Genomic DNA, 16,967 nt, shown 5'->3' with positions numbered 1-16,967 from the left:
GCCCACGCTGCTCCAGGTTAAACAAATTTGTAATGTCCCCCTCAAAGTCCTGATCCTGCCCTGCTCAGCTCTGTAAGGCTCACTCAGACCTTCCCATTCCCGCTCACATTGCCTTTGGGTGGATGGACAGCAGCAGGAAGGCAGTGCCCTCACAGAGCAGTGATCCCTGCCCAAGAGCAGCAGCTGCTTGCCCAAGTAACGAGACTTCCCCTTGGCACTGCCCTTGCATTCCGAGTACATGGCCTTTTTCACACAGAAGTTGTCCAAAGTTACTCAGTTTTCAATCTGGGTGAAACTGTGTGTCAGGGGATACTTTAACTTCTCTGGACTCATTGGGATTGGGAAGGGTCTGGGTTATTGTGTAGGCACCATGAGGCCCCTTTGCTGAGCACGGGCAGGGAGGTTCCCAGCCCATGCCTGATGAAAAGAAGGCTATCCTTGTATTATTGCAGGGCTCTGGGAAACATCACAGGCAGAAGGATCTGTCCTACAGCATTTAATCCAATGTGCAAGGCTGCTGCCTGAGACCTCCTCCCACAGCCTGGCCAAGCTCTCTTCCTCATCTCCAGCTGGACCAAGCTCTTTTCTTCACTCCCTGCATCTGGTCTCAGCCTCAGTTCTGCCTTGGCTGCAAATATCATCCCTTTAATGTGGTGAATATTGATCCCAAACCCCAAAAGTTGCCTGGAAGCATGTGTTAGGATCAGTGCCCTCTCTTTGCTGGAGAACACACTAGCAGTGCCTAGCCATCCCTGCAGGGTTTGCAACATGAACAGAAATGGATTTTTCTCCCTTGTCCCAGCCTCTCTCTCCACAGGGATACTGAACCCCGCTCTCCTTGGTGCTCCCTGCTGCCTCATCTAGCAGACCTCCTATGACTTGTGACCACCTCAGCTGCTGCGTGGCCTTTCTCTGGCTGCGATCCCTGTCCAAGCTCACACACCAGGCTGCTACAAGCTGGCAGTGGCTCTGCAGTCACCAGCCCTGGCCTGGCCACCAAGCAATGGTTTGGTGTGGCTTGGGGCTGCCCTGATCCCAGGAACCAGTTGTGTGCACCCCACACTGCCTGGATCCCCCAGGACAGATGCTGTCCAGAAGGTATCACACTTGAACTCTCCTTAGGTGCTACAAGGTGTTGGAAAGGTTGTTCATCTAAATCAAGAAATCATTAAATGCAAAGAGCTCCAGTGTGCTGTTCTGGTGGCTCAGAGCAGCAAGGTGGTGTGTGAGTATCACCAGCCCCAAGTGATCACCAGCCCTGGTGGTGATCTAGGTGGATCAGATTGAATTGAGTATCTCATGACGCTGTGCCCTTGTTTGTTCCTCATGGAGAAGAGGAGAACTACCTGAGTCTGTGTCTTCTGGAAGAGCCGGTGAATTTTACTCCCAGTCAAGTAGGTGGATGCAGTTAGAGCTCTAAAGCTGAACCATATGTAAGGAGACATGATAGTTCAGAGAAATGTGAGATCCTTTGCACAGCATCGGCATCTCCACTGAGCAGCACCTGAGCCATGTGGCTGGAGCCAATTTTAAGGGCAGTGTTTGGGCAAACACTTCCAGCCTATACTTGTCCAGCAGATCAAGCCCCTGCATGCTGTAGCATTTAGGGTTTGATGCTTTAATCTCTTTTCTGTCTGAGTTAATCTCAGGTCATTAACTTTTATTTTCCTGCTGTTCTGACCATGTGAATTCTACAGTTTATGGTACTAAAAAAAAATCCCCATGCAGCTGCTGAGTGCTCTGAGAGGCTGTGTGGCAGATTGTCTTGAACTGGAAATGCTCCAGAAGAGGAGCTTAACTGGGGCTTGTGCTCCAGCAGCCACTCCTGCCAACAGATTAGAGGGATTGTAAAACATTGGTGAAATAGTCATTCCAATATTATACTATTTTTTCCTGCAGCTCGGATTAAATTTGCAGGTTAGATTGAAAATGGACAGTCCTTGTGATCTGCATTGCTGTTTTTGGTACAGTAAAAGCTGCAGAGTGAAAGGTGTCTTAATGTATTTAGCTCCTATTACTTTTTTAATATTGTATCAGGATATAGGAGGAATGTGGGTCTTTTCTCACCATGTTTTTCCTCAGAGGCATGGTGGAAGCTATAGGTGTGTAAAATGAGCATCCCTTGCCCTAGGTGAAGACTGCATGCAGAACCTGAGTGCAGGCCCTTTAGAAAATCTCACATTTGATTTGTCTTCATGAAAGATGGAGTTAGTGGGTGTTGATTTTTGACTGTAGCAAGGCTGAGCCCTTCAAGCAGCAGGAGCTGTGATCCCAGCCCTGGTGAGACCCCAGCCCAAGCAGCGATGTCTCCTTCTCCAGCTCTGTATTTTAGCAAGCATGAGCATAAATGCAGCTAGTGGGCCGTGCCCTGTGTTTCCACCCATCCCTTTCCCTCCCATCCCATTCTGTTGGGCAGCCACAGCAGAGAGTGGGCACAGGGCGTGCTCTGTGGTGAGACAGGCACCACAAACCCATCTCTGATCTCTGATGTTGGCGCTGAACACCTGACACCAGCAGCCTCTGCTGACATCAGGTTCTGCTGTGAAGAGAAGAGATGGATGCCCCAAAGCTACAGCAAGGACTGAGGTTTATCATCTTCTGGGCGTTTGTCACTGCTGGTGTTATTGACCCAAATACATTTTGACCTTTGCTTTCTCTGATGTTGGTTAGGCCTTACATGTCAGTGAAGTCAGAAGGTTTCACTTTGCAATTAATCTTCTGTATGATGAGGGCTCAGGACTTGTGTGTGTAAGATTCCATGTCTATATCATTTTGAGCAGTGGGGCAGCCAGCAAAGAGCTGAGGGTCCCTCTTTCAGAGAAACAAGTAAATATGGAAAAGCCATTTTATCTCCTATGCTACGTGGATAAATTGCCCTTTTGTTATTTCTCTCTTATACTTTTATTGAACTTGAAGACAAACCCCTCCCTTGGCAGGTAGAAAGAAGAAATTGCCAGCAGTACACATTGAAGTGATGCCTTTCAGTAGTGTAGCTGTGCAAACAATAGGATTTTCATTTCAGTGGCTGAAGGGAAAAATTGAAAATACTTTTCAGTTTGGATCACCCCCTAAAGGAGAATGTTTCTTTTCTTCTTTGATTTCTTTTCATAAGCATAGCATGAGACATTCTGGTTTGAGATTATTTACTGCTTTTCATGACTTAAAAAAAAATTAGAAAAAAGAAAAGAAAAAGCAAACTAGGTCACTTTCAAGCCAAAACCAGCACTTGAAAGAACAAGAAAAAAAAAAATCAGTTTTTAAAATGTCAAGATGGAGCCTTGCTGCTCTTCTTAGGACTCTTTTTCTTCTCTTTCAGCTTAAACTAATTACTTAGTCCACCCAAATTTGCCTGAAGTCTCAGTACCTCTTAATTGCAATTCAGGTGAATTTGCTACATCAAAAAATTCCAGCCCGGCTCTGCCTGTGCATGCAATGACCTGTCCTGCTCGCTGCTCACCAAACACATACAGACAAGTATTTCATTCTACTCAGTTAAGATGTTGAGCAAGAGGATGTGTGAAATGATTTCTTGCAGGTCTGGCCAGTTGAGGAAGCACCAGCACATTCCTGGTTCATGCTGGTGAGAGCTGGCAGTGGGCTGAGGCAGGGGCTTGGGCTGTGCTGTGCTGGGAGCCACTGGGAGCCAAGTGCAGCTGCTGCCCCTACCTGCAGCCCCCGTCAGTAGATGGTAGCTGAGAGGTACCAGTGCTTGACAAGTGCAGTGGGATGGCTCAGCCATGCTTTGCTTCCCTGTGGAGGCAGGGCCTGTCCATCCCTTTCTTGGCCTCAATTCCTAAGGAGATGGTCCTGGTGTGGTGGTGTACCTCCACTGCTATCTGCCTATTGCTACCAGGAGTGTCCTGAATTAGGGTCGTGACAGTATTAATTACAAAAAATTCCTACAAATAATGACAAAGGAAGTCAGAGGCTGAGTAGTGATGAGCAGTTGCTAGTGTGGTGGGTCTCATCTCACTATGAAATCAGCTCCATTGCTGCTATTTGGGATCTGGGTTTGCTTCAGACAGTTCTAGGGAAAATCCTTGTCACCTCCTTTTCAGCATCTTCCAACAGAGGCAAAAACTTGTTCTTAGATCACAACACTGTTGTATGCTTCCTTAATAAATTAGAGGTTGCTGATACTGCAAGGACTCTGTTCCCTTCCAAATCCATGTAATCCTGAAGGTCCATGGATGCATTAAATGCCTGTATGTGCTACCCCACGAGGGATCATAGAACTATAGAATCACAGAATTGCTTGGTTTTGAAGGGACCTTAAAGATCATCTAGTTCCAGCCCCCCTGCTGTGGGCACTACCCACTAGACCAGGTTGCTCAAAGCCCCATCCAGTCTGGTCTTGAGGACTTCCAGCTGGGCAGCCTGTTCCAGTGCCTTGCCACCCTCACAGTAAAGAATTCCTTCCTAATATCAAATCTAAACCTTTTTATAAGCTACCTTTAGGTACTGGAAGGTGTTATATGGTCTTCTTGGAGCCTTCTCTTCTTCAGGCTGAGCAACCCCAGCTTTCTCAGCCTGTCTTCACAGGAGAGATGCTCCAGTCCTCTGATCATCTTCAGGGCCCTCCTTTTTACTCATTCCAACAGGTCCATGTCCTTCTTGTGCTGGGACCCCAGAGCTGGACACAGCACTGCAGGTGGGGTCTCACCAGGGCAGAGGGGCAGAATCCCCTTCCTCACCCTGCTGCCCACGCTGCTTTGGATGCAGCCCAGTTTGAGGTTGGGTTTCAGGGCTGTGAGCACACACTGTTGGCTCATATCTAGCTGTCCATCCATGAGAACCTCAAGTCCTCTGCAGGGATGCTCTCCATGAGTTACTCTCAGAGTCTTTGCTCACATCTGGGATTGCATTTCCTTCAAGGGAAGGAAAATGTCTCCATGAGGATTCCCAGGTGCAACAAACCTGTGGGTTGCGCTGAATAACTGATAGTCAGGAAAATAATTTAGTGTCTACACCTGAAAGGAACTTTTTAGGGTGGAGAGCTCCTGTGTTAACTGCTCAATAATCTCCATCCTTCCCTGGTGGCTCAGAGCCACTGCTCTGGGGCTGGGACAGCTGTGAGAGCCAAGTGGCCAGTGCTAGCATTGCCTTGGAATGTATATCTGACTGAGACTTCCAGCCTGCAACTTCTGTCCATGGAGGAGCTGGGATGTGGGGAAAGCCTGCCCACTCCTCTCACTTGCCAGGACCTGATGGCTAGGCCTGTAAAGCCAAGACACACATCCCTGATGGATGTCCTTGTGAAACATCATCCCACTCAGAGGTAAAACACCATCCCTGCAAGTATCATGATGGATTAGGAATTTCTAAGTGTAGATCAGACTGCTAACAGAAATTTAGGAGGTCCAAGTATTGGTGGCCTTTTGATGCAGTAGGGAGGCTTGTTGATATTGAGTAGAGTCAGCAGCTCCTTGGTCCAAGAGTTCCCTGTGAGCCATGTGGGTTTTTCCTCAAATTTTAAAAATTATTTTCTTTTTTTCCTGAAATATTGACAAGATTTTCCTCTGCTGATGTGAGCTTCTCAGCAGCTGGCTATGGTCTAGCAACATGACAGATGCTCAGAGTATCTTTTGGTTATTCCCCAGAGAGAGCAGCAGGAAGCATTGCAAGCAGATCTTTGATGCTGCGGATCAGAGATGGACCCTGGTGAAAACTGGAAGCTGGATGAAACAAACTGGTTGTCTCATGGTGGGATCCACCCCTTTTCCAATGTGAAAGGAGGTAGGATATGATTGCTGGCTCTTAATCTACCCAGTGAAGGTGCTGAGAGCCTTCCCAATGTGCTGCTGCCATTCACTGTGCTTGCAGCGGTCCCAGGGGTTTTGCTGGGCTATGTCCAGTGCCAGGCAGTACTTAGTACGAAGGTGGGAAAGGTCAGATCCAAACAGTCACACTGACACAGCCACTTGGTCTGCAGCTTGTTTTCCTGTTTTGGAGTGGACTTAAAAAAAAGAAATATGTATATATATATATAAGAAAAAAAGCCCCAACACCCATCTTTTGGCCAGTTAATGTTTCACTTGTGCTAGATATAACCACCCTCACTCTCCACAAGTAGGACACTGTAGATGACCATGGTTGGGAAGAAGTCACAGGAGAACTGATAAAATATTCTCTTCAATCATATTTGTGTAGGACAATTTAGGTTGGCTGCAGGGATACACGCTGTCCTGGCAATGACAAGGGGGCTGCCCTAACTGAGGCTCCCTGTGCAAGGGCTGTTCAAGGCTTCAGCCCACCTTAGCCAGACACAAGATGTCCCATCTCAAGGCTGGGGTTTATTGCTCTCTAGAAATTCCCTGTTACAGAAAAGCACTTGGTGCAGATGCAATGAGGAGTAGCCAGCAGTCCTATTTCCTCTATCAATTTATCTCTACCTAATTTCCAGTCAGCTGCTCTTACTTGCTTTTTAATCCCCACTTGAACATTTGGCAGGAGCAGCCACAAGTGCTCCTTGCTTAGCCCCAGGTCACCTTTTTTACCAGAGGTCCCTGTCCCCTGGGCCAGCAGAAGCTGTCCCTCCCTGGGCAAAGTTCCTTCTTTGTCTGGGATGTGCTGTGCCCCAGACTAAAACCAAAATAAACCCGCAGCCTTCCAGATGGCAGCACCTTGGGAACGGAAACACTTTGCTTTGGTAAAGCGCTCACTTATCTCCATCTGTTTCCCATGGCTTCCTGCTGATAGCCCAGATGCTGGGGGAAGGGAGAGGGACAAACCAAGATGTGGCATTGCCTCCTTTTCTGTGAGAGCTGAATTACATAAGTAGCTCCATGCTTTTGAACCCATAAGTAGATTTATGCTTTTGAGCCCTGGGTTCAACATCCCCAGCAAAGCACCACTGAGCAACATCCTTATGATAGAACATCTGCTGCTTCTGCAGGTACCCAGCCCAGGGCGGCCCCAGGGCAACAGCACAGGGAAGCTTGCTGCAGTCCACTCTTTTTCCCCATTAGAACAATCTCTGCTTCTATTGTTTCTTAAAAGTCTTTGCTACGTGCATGGTCTGTGCTATTGTTTATACCTGTATTGGTTAAATGCCTGTAGGCTTCAGGATTGCACTGTGCTTGTGTCTCTAAAGCAGAGGATGGCAGGGTCACTGCCACCAGGGGTTCATAGAAATCCAAACCAGTTGAACAATTGAATGTGGTTATACATTGGCTTTTGGTTTTGTATGCAGCTCATTGCTATCCTAAACTCATGGCTTGCAACCTTTTCTAACCATTGGGCCTAAGAGCATTTTATAACAGGGGGCAAGATTGCTTTGAAAGGGCACAGGTATGGGATTGCTGTAGGGTACCATGCACCTGCCCTTCTCAAATGTCCTCCTGGAACCTCTAGGAATACAGGGATCCACAGACTCCAGATCAAAAGATTTTTAAGTCAAGCCCATTCATTGAAAAAAATGCCATGAATCATAAAGGAAAAAAAAACACCACAAAAAACCCCCACCCTCTGCAATTTAATTTTTTTTTAAATTTTCATTGGGTTTTTCAATTTAATGGCATTTTTGACATTGCAAGAAATGTTTGAAAATAGCAAAACCCCAGGAACTACAAGGCACAAATGGAATTCAATGCTTGCTCACATGCTCCTGTGTGGCTGTGGATCTCACTGGTAGTGAGGGATCTGTGTGTGCTGTGCTCTGCAGCTGGGAGCAGACAAGATTGGGTGGGCTCATTTATGGGATGCAAAATAAACCCCTACAAGTTGTTGGCGAGAGATGCCACCACCTCAGGGATTTCCAGAGCCTGTGGTCTCACCTGTCACAGGCACTGGGTTACTGCAGTGCTGCTGTCAGATAACTTATAGGTTTGGTCAGCCTCTGAATAATTCTCGCTCCTGCTGGTTAAACCTTCTCCAGCTGCTGTTGTTGGAGGAGACTGTAGCATGCAGGAAAGCTTTGCTGCAGGCAGGGTGCTCCTGGCCATGCCCTGGGCACCGGCTCAGTTGAAGAAAGGAGTGAAGAGCTGTGGTATGGACAAAAAGGGGAGCACTACTGGGAATCCCAGAGAGGGTACAGATGGAGCAGTGGAGCTTCTGCTCTTCAGGGCTCATCCTGACTAGTCTCTGTCTTGAGCTGGTTCTGAGGTTTTTCGGTAATATCTGAATTAAAAGAAAACCTACAACATGCACATGAAAGCTGTCAGGGTGAACCGGAAACAAGTTGAGCAGGGGCTTATCTGCAGTGTGATTAAAACAGCGTTGTCACCCCATCTGTCCTCATCTACCTCCCCAGCTGACTTCCCTAGCGTTTGTTCTTCTTCCCCCAGACAATGAGCTCTCCGAAGGTGCCCCAGCCCTCTTTGCTCTGGATCAGCTGGGTAAGTCCATGCACAACACATTTTCCTCTGCCTGTTGTTTTTTTTTTTATGTTGCGTAATTAGGAGATGACTTTAACAACAGGGCAGCTGCTAAATGCTTTTAAATCTATCAGCACCAGTGCTTCCTTTCTGTGCTGTTTTTGAATGCCATCCATCAGAGGGATGGACTAACTTGACACTAGATGTATTTGATAGCTTTTTGTGTTAAATTGATGCAGGGTTTTTTCCCCTGGGAGAAAAGCTGTCGCCTTTCTGGTGCAGAGCACTATAGGATGCTGTTGTTTCTTGGCTGGGAGTTTGAGGCTTAGCCAGTGGCTGGTACTGGGGTTTCTGTGACTTTCTGGCACCTTGCTAAATGATGAGGGATTTTTCTTCACCTGGGAGGCAGAAGTAGACATGTGTAAAGCAAGAGAGAAGAGTAAGACAGTCGGAGAGAAAGCAATCTCAAATGAGCAATGGAAGCTGAAGGCTTCAGAGGCTGAATCCATGGGGAAACCTCATCTGGCAGTGATCTCCCCTTAATCCCAGGGCCAAGGTCAAAGGAGGTGTGATTCTCAGGATGAGTTAGAGGTGTTCTAGATAAGGTGCGGTGAAGACTGGAGCTGCAGGATGGGAAGCTTCTGAAGGAGGGCTTCTGGCCACCCAGCACTGGAGGTCTGATGTGCATTGAAAGGGGAAAATCACAGAATCACAAAATGGAAGGGACCACAGTGGGATCATCTGGTCCAAAACCTCCCTGCTCAAGTGCCATCAATTGCACAGAGTTGAATCCAGATAGTTCCAAAATATCTCCAGTGAGGGAGAACCCCCAATCTCTCTGGGCAGTCTGTTCCAGTGCTTGGTCACCCACACAGTAAATAAACTTTTCCTTATATTCAGGTGGAACTTCCTGTGCATCAGTTTCTGCCTGTTGTGGCTTGTCCTGTTGCTTGGCTCCACTGAGAAGGCCCCGGCTCCATCCTCGTGACACCCTCCCTTCAGATCCTCACAGACATTGATAAGGTCACCTCTCAGTCATCTCTTCAGGAGGCTGGGCAGTCCCTCAGCCAATCCTTGTAAGAGAGATGCTCCCTTAATCCTCTTTGTAGCCCTCTGCTGTATCTGCTCCAGGAGCCCCACATCTCTCTGGTACTGAGGAGCCCAGAACTGACCAGCTCCCAACCCCTCCTGAGAAGAGCATGCTGGAAAGATGCATGCTGTGCAATGAGATACACTGGGAGATATGCCAGCCTCAGGACTAGGTACCCTGCCTTGCTCTTTGGCATGGTGGGACTGCTACAGCACACTGCAATGTGCATCACCTTGACATGACTGAGCACTGGCCCTTCCTCACAAGGAAGAGGCACCCTCCTCTTCATTTTCAGGGCAAGAAATTCGCCATACTTGGAGATACTCAAAAGCTCTCTAGACATGGACCTGGGAAATGGGCTGTAGGGGGGCCTGCTTGAGCAGGGGATTGGGCCATATGAACTCCAAATGTCCCTGCTAAACTCAACCTTTCTGTGATTCTGTGACTACCCTGCTGCTCTTGAAACCCAGCTTGACCGCAGTAAAGATGATCCACATGCATCCACTGGGTACTCGCCATGTATGGCACTGGTGGAAACTTGGGATAGGAGGGTAAAACTGCAGGAGTCCAGATAGCAGTTTTTATCAAGTACAACTATCTCCAATGTTTATTTCTGCTCCTAGGAGACAGGTTCTTGAAAACAAATCCTAGAAATACAAAAATGCTTAAAAACTGTATGCCTCACTGGTTCTAGAATGGGTGGCACATCGAGTGGCTGTCCTCACTGGCAGTGAGGATCACATTTTAAAGTAGTCTGTGTGAGTTCTCTCCACTTGGTGTCAGGATAGAGACTGCTCTGACATGCATTCACCCAGAGGAGTGTCTTGACAGGGAGTGGGCATAAAGCCAAGAGCCCTACTTTGGCTGCCACATTCATTACCTGATTGTGGTTAAAACATGTCAAATAACTTTAAAATGCATTTTCTGTGACAGAACTTACACCAGCTCCTTTTATCTTCTTGGTGTTCCGTCTCTTGTTCCTTGAACAGAATCTTTCCTCAGTGGCGTGTGCCCGCTTCTTCTAACCTTGGCAAACCCTCTAGATCTTAGTACTAAGTGATAAAGAAAAAAGCTCCCTTTCCCAAATAACAAGCTGTGGTCGATTATAGGAGGAACTGCTCAGACACCACTTTCCTCTGCCCAAGTGTTTAGACATCCCTCAGTCTGGAAAAGATTATCCAAACCAGTGCTTATATCACCTTACAATTCCACTCTGCTTTCCAAACATAGCATAAGGCATGATTACTCTATCCAAGGTAGACTAGACAGACAAAGGATATGAGATAGCAGAACAAGTAATGGAAATATGATTTCTTCTCTTGCATTCTTCCCAGCTGGTGAGTTTTCGGCTGGATCAGTCCCCTGGCCTAAGTCAGACCTAGCTGTCTGGTTTGCAGTGCCAGGTAAGGCAGGCGGTAAGAGCAAGCACAGGTTGGAGAGGTGGAGGACAAGGCCATCACAGTAGCACCTTGGATTTATGATCAATATTGTAATAAAGTGTCATCAGGATAAAAATCACAGAAAGGCAGGTCTGAGCAGGACTTCAGGAAGACAGATACATCTCACTTCTGCCTGGAGGCAGGGATGGTGGCTCCTGTTCACACATCACCCTGTGTGCAGGACCAACTCATCCTAGCAGCCTTCCCAGGCAACTCACCCCAGTGCCCTGCTGCCCTGGAGGGGTTTCCTCAGTGTCTAATTAGATTTCCATAATTTAAGCCAAAGGCAGGCATAAGCAGGAAAAAGGCTTTCCAAGGGTCAGACTGAGAGTTTCTTGCCCACTCTGCAGGGGCTGAAGGGGGCATCCAATGGAGGATCAGTGGAGTCTATGCCTTTTTTCCTGCTCATCATGTCTTCCTTGACCTCTAGTCCTGTGTCCAGCTTCCTATTAGCTTGCCCTAGCTTGCTGTCAACTGCAAATGTAAAAAGCTGTCCTTGGATTTTGCATTATTTGTGGAAACGCTGTTTGGGACAGATTCATGAGAGGTTTTTTGCATCACATCATACCATGAGTAACTAATCTCTAAGAAAAGTTTTGAGCAGACACACATCCATCTTTTCATATTTTATTGTTGCCCGGCTGTTCCTATCTTGCATATAGTGGCACCACATGACACAGTACCCGAAGTCACACTTACACACCAACACACACAGCATCTGCACCTTCTCTCTCATTCATCTACCAAGGTTTACCACCTCATTGCAGCAGGTCAGATGAGGCCTGACAGCTCTGCTCTTGCTGAATCTATGCTGGATGTTTCTCATACTCTCCTTTTCTACATGTTTGCAAAAATTTTGGTGATTCCAAAGCTTCCAATGATGGAATTAACAATGAATGGGAAATCCCTTCCTAGCTCTTCTTTCTCTCCTTTTCTTAAAGATTTGTGCTCTGCTTTGCCGTGCCTGACCTTTGAAAACCCCTCTGTGGTCTGCTGCTGTGTAAATCAGTGGCTCATCTGTACCTTGTGCATTTCTGGCATTCCTTGGTGAAGTACTCAGCAGGGGAGGCAAAAGTGACTGAGGGAGAGAGCAGCTTCCATGAAAGCAGGCTCTGAGTAAACTACAGCTGAGTTAGGTGGAAAAGAGATGCTTGAAGGAAGGTACAGTAGCAGTACAAGAATTATGAATGGCATAGAATAAATAAGTGCAAGAGAGACATGGGCATAGTGGATGTAGTCCAGCAAAGAGCAACAAGGGTGATGAAGGGACTGTGGGCACTTCTGCTGTGAGCAAAGGCTGAGACAGCTGGGTCTCATCAATGTGTATAAATACCTGTAGGAATGTTTTAAAGAGGTTGTAATCAGACTCTTTTCATTAATGCCCAGTGCCAGGACCAGGGGCAATGGGCACAAACAGAAACACAGGAGGTTTCTTCTGAATATCAGGAAACAGTTTTTTCCTGTGACAGTGACCAAGCACTATTTCTCAGGGAGGTTGTGGACTTTCCATCCTTGGAGTTATTCCAAAGCCATCTGGACATGGTCCTGGGAAACTGGCTCTAGGTGGTCCTGCCTGAGGAGGGTGCTTAGAGCAGATGACCTGCAGAGCCCCTTCTGACCTCATCCAGTCTGAGATTCTGTGAAAGAGGGAAAGGCTTAAAACAGCCCAAAGGAAGTATGTCTTCACCCAGCACACAATTCCATTGTGCAGCTTGCTGCCACAGAATGTCCAGGGTGCCAAAAGTATGAATGGGCTCAAAAAGTGATTAGAAAACATCATGGGAGAAAGGTCTATGAAGGGCTCTGAAACTTGATGATGCAGCTAAACCTTCTGGCTCACAAAGGGAAATGGGATCATGTACTAGAGGAAACAGTAGTTGTAATTGTCTATGTATTTTCTTTGCATTCATATATTGGAGAGGACAGTAGGAGCTCTTAAACTTTGCAATAATCCAATGTGGTCCTCCTTGTCTTAGGTCAACAGTGACTAACCAGAAGAAAAAGAAACAAAAAACAAACCACCCTTTCCTTTCTTCATCTCCTCTCCCACAGCTTTAGCTGCTGGATTTCAGCAGATATGAATCAGATGGTGACTGTTGTGTTCCTTTTGTTCTGTAAATGATTAAAACAGAACATTTCACCCTTGCTTTGTGGCCCAGCAGAGAAATGCTACATTTTCGCCTTGGCAGATCCTGAGGTGGAATTTCTGGCTATGGAGAAAGTGAGATCAGGGAGAGAAAAACTATCCCAACAGAGGAACATATGCAGACTACTTTTCTGTCTCTCCCATGCTTGGCATATCTTCTCCCCATTTTCCATTTCCTCATCTTTCCTCTCTTTTCCACCTCCTTCCCACCCCACTGGCATTTTTTCTGCTTGCTGCTTGAAGATGATTTAATTGAATATCAGAAAAAAAGGAAGCAGACAGAATAAAAAATGCGAGGTGAAAGCCCCCAGCACAGAAAGCCCTGGGCAGAGTAAAGAGAATGTGATGAAATGGAAAAATAACGTGGGAGTGGGGGGTATGAACCTCACTCTGCCAAAACTGAGATGAATATGTACAGGAGATGCAATATATCGGTGGAAACCCCTAGGACCTGCGCCTCACATTTCCTGACAGCCCACCAGAGGAGGAATTAGCTGGCTGTGCTATTTATAAATGCACCCTGGGCATGGTCAGCTGCTGGAGGAGGTTCCCCACAACAGCGGCTTGCAGGAAATAGTGCTTTGGTGATACTGTCTGCCTGGGGAATAAACACGCCCAGAAATGAAATCCCATTGGATATAAAAGGGAAGGAAAGAAAAAGCCCTGGTCCCTGCCCTGTTTCTTCCCACTGCTTCATAACCATCCAGCTGTTTTTTCTTTCTTGTCCTGACCTCATCCCGTACTGGAGCAAATCCAGGGAGCGAGTGCTCTGCTTAGCTGTCTTCTGCCAGAAACCAAAGAGGTCAAGTTATTAGAGAAAAATGAAAGCTCTTTGGCAGAACTGGAAAAACAGATGTGCAGAGATATTTCTGCTGCCTCCAAACACAATGCTGCCTATGAAAAGTGTATCAGAGGCAATCTGATAAATGTACGCATTTGTCGGGGTAGAAATCTTAACAGTGGCTAATTATTTAGCAGGATGGGTTTCCTTTGGGGTTCCAGGTTTACTGGAGCTGAGTTTACTGGCTGCCAGGTTACAAGACTACAAGATTACTTGAAAACCTCCTGCAGATGTGATTTAGAAAGTGGTGCTCCAGTGCTGCAAGAGAATCTGCCTCTGCTTAGTAGCTAGAAGTCTCTGCAGGGCAGGTAAAGCCAGTAGCTATCAAGAAGAGAGGGTATTCTCCACCTGAGATATGGTAAGAACATATTTTATGTCAAGGACTTTGTGGCTTTTATTTACTAAATTTGCCTGGGTGGAAGTTTCTATGCAGTGTATTCATATTTCTTGATTCAGCTCTTGCTGTGGTCTCCCCATTGCAGGATAGCTATTTGTGCCATCCCCAGACGTGGTGTTAATGGGGCTGGACCCCTCAGTCTGCCCATCAGCCACTGTTAAAAGCAGCAGAGGCAGCAAGAAGTGGAATTGTGTGCAGGCATTTGGGGTTGCCGCAGTGTCAGGCAGAGTGGGACAATTATTTGTTTGCTTGCAGCATTTGGAATCTGTGGGATTACACGCATGGATGGCTGCAAATGTAACGAGCATCAATGCCCGTGTGCGCTCGGGGTTTGGGATGGCTGCATCCCTGCTGAAGGGCCTCAGGGATCCAGCCCCAGGTCTGTCAGTAGCAAATGCTCAGAGCTCCCCAGCCAGCAGGTGTTTGGGATGCAGCAGGGATGCTGAGTGACACAGGGGGCTGCTAAGGACCAAGCTGTAGTGGCAGCTTCTCCCTTTCCATGTAGCTCACCAAAATGCTTGGGATATCCATGAGAGGTGTTTGTTTTCCCTAGCAGGGTATAATGGAGATGTGCATAATGCAGGTGTCCTGAGTCCATGGCTACCAGGGAGAAGCAGGAGGGAGGCAGTAAAAAGAGATGGTACTGTCATATCCTGAAAAGAGATATTACTGTCATATATCTGCTGACCTTACAACTGGAGTTCTGGTGGCACTTGGTCCTGGTTGAGAAGGTTATAAACAAAAGGCATGAAAAACACACTTCTTTCCTGCTCCAGATTCCTTAGAATGACATCAAACAAACAAACAAACACACAAAGAAATATTAAAATACTGGAGCTATTCCCAAATTGACCGAACAATAAATTTTAATAAAATGTATAAACAAATGTAAAATGTATAAAAAATTGTAGCGCTTGAACTGCCACTTTGAACTGGACTCAGTGGACTCACTGGATAGCAGTGCCCTCATCCCACTTAATCTGGCTCAGTGAGCAGGCACTTAACAAGCAAGGGCAAAATTTCACCTTCATTTTACAACTGAGCTGGTTCGTGCTCATAAGCAAAGCTAACCTCTGCATGGGAGATAGGAAAATCTGAAAAATCCAAGGCAAATTGCTCTTGGGGACCAAGGTGTCTAACTCTATTGTCAAGGTTCTCCATGACTTTGCAGAAGATTTAGGCATTCAAAAACCTGAATTTGGGCTTAATCTTCTCCAGGGAATCTGCAGATGACAAAGGAACAGAACATCTATCTCTAATCCAAGGTACCCTAAGCCTGTAGTTTTTCTCCTGAAGTGGTCAATGATGCGATGGTTCCCCTTGCCCCCTACCTCAAAAAGCAGTAGCTTTGCAATTCAGTGCTCCCCTGTTTGAGCATAACCTCAGCCTGTATTAGGTGACTTCATGGAGACAGGTAAAAGATGTTTCAGCTTCAAAGCTTCAGAGAGACATTGCAGCACCTGACTGGCATTCGCCTTGCACCCAGGCATGGAGGGAAGGGCACCTCTGAGGATGCCCAGCTCACATGGCAAACATCATCCTGGGGTAATTGCTGTCATGGGAGATGCTCAGATGCAGGAACTGAGGAACCTGATTTCACCACCGAATATTTTATCTTTCTTTGCCTGTTCCCATATCCTATAGCTTCCCTCTGTCTTGCACCTGAGCAAAACCCAAACTCTGAGCAAAGCTGGGTTTTGTGATGCAAAAAAGCAATGCCCCAGGCTGCTGTGAACCACAGCACTCTCCCGGTGCCTGGAGCTGCTGGGAGTCCTCTCTGCACCCATTCAGTCCTGTGGCCATGGCACTGGGCCAGTTTCTCTTTTGCTGTGCCCCTTTATGGGGCTGTGGTGACAGTGAGTGGTTTCTTCAGCCTGTTGCTGCATTTCTTCCTACCTGTCTTTATCCATTTGGCACAGTATTGAGGAGGAAGAAGCCACCCATCAGTCCTTGGGAGAAAGAAGCACAAACACAATAGAGAATCCTGGCATCACTGGACAGCTTGCTGGACTGAAATACGTTGAAGCACTGAGATGGGGAAACCCAAGCAGTGTCATGGCAGTGCCACTCATCCCAAAAGATGCTTACCCTATGGGGCAGTGCTGGGAATAGCGTGTGTTGGGACTGCCCAACCCAGTCTGTGCCCACATCATGGCTGCAGGGATGGGAATGAAGCGCTGTGCAAACACCAGAGCAGCTCTTCTGCCGTGTCAACTCTGTCAAACCCTTGTAAGGAGGGCTGGAGTGGTCTGGGGAGATGGAGCAGTGGGTCACTCCAGCCCTAATGAACGCTCATCCCGTGGAGCTGGTGTGCCAAACCACAAAGACGTGTGATGGAGCAGGTGGGCAGCAGGGCAAGGGGCCGCGCTTAGGAACGTGGCACTGAGTTTGTGAACGAAATGATATCCCCGGTCAATGCCCGACAGCCATCGACTCCTCCATGCTCAAGGAGAAGCTAGAGCTCTGGGAGACGAGGAGGATGCCCAGGGTTAATTCAGGGGCTTGGGACTCGGCGTAACCCCCACCAACTGCCCCGCAAGGGAACAGGGAGTCTCTGGCGGTCTCTAGGTCGGAATTTGGATGCCGAGCATCCCCAGACATGAGGCGGGGCAGCCGTGCTGCCACACAGGCTCACCCCGGGCGTACCCTGGTGCCTTCAGTGGCTCCGGATGGGGCTGCGAGCCTCCAACCTAGTCAGCGAGGCGCCCCCGAACGCGCCTCCCCCCATCCCCGACAGGA

At 47.5% G+C, this 16,967-nt stretch overlaps 1 protein-coding gene across 1 annotated transcript in view; it reads left to right on the top strand.

Moving 5' to 3' along the window:
- Positions 1 to 5,651: 5,651 nt before the first annotated feature.
- AMOTL1 (angiomotin like 1) overlaps positions 5,652 to 16,967 on the top strand; it is a 65,668-nt gene continuing 54,352 nt past the window's right edge. The window contains 2 exon segments of the mRNA XM_031066059.1: positions 5,652 to 5,736; positions 8,286 to 8,336. Coding sequence (XP_030921919.1) covers positions 5,652 to 5,736; positions 8,286 to 8,336 — 136 coding nt within the window.

Source organism: Geospiza fortis, unplaced genomic scaffold (assembly GCF_000277835.1).
Source record: "Geospiza fortis unplaced genomic scaffold, GeoFor_1.0 scaffold16, whole genome shotgun sequence".
NCBI classification, from domain to species: Eukaryota; Metazoa; Chordata; class Aves; order Passeriformes; family Thraupidae; genus Geospiza; species Geospiza fortis.
The sequence above is the reverse complement of the archived record's forward strand: the minus strand, read 5'-3'. Positions and strand labels throughout refer to the sequence as shown.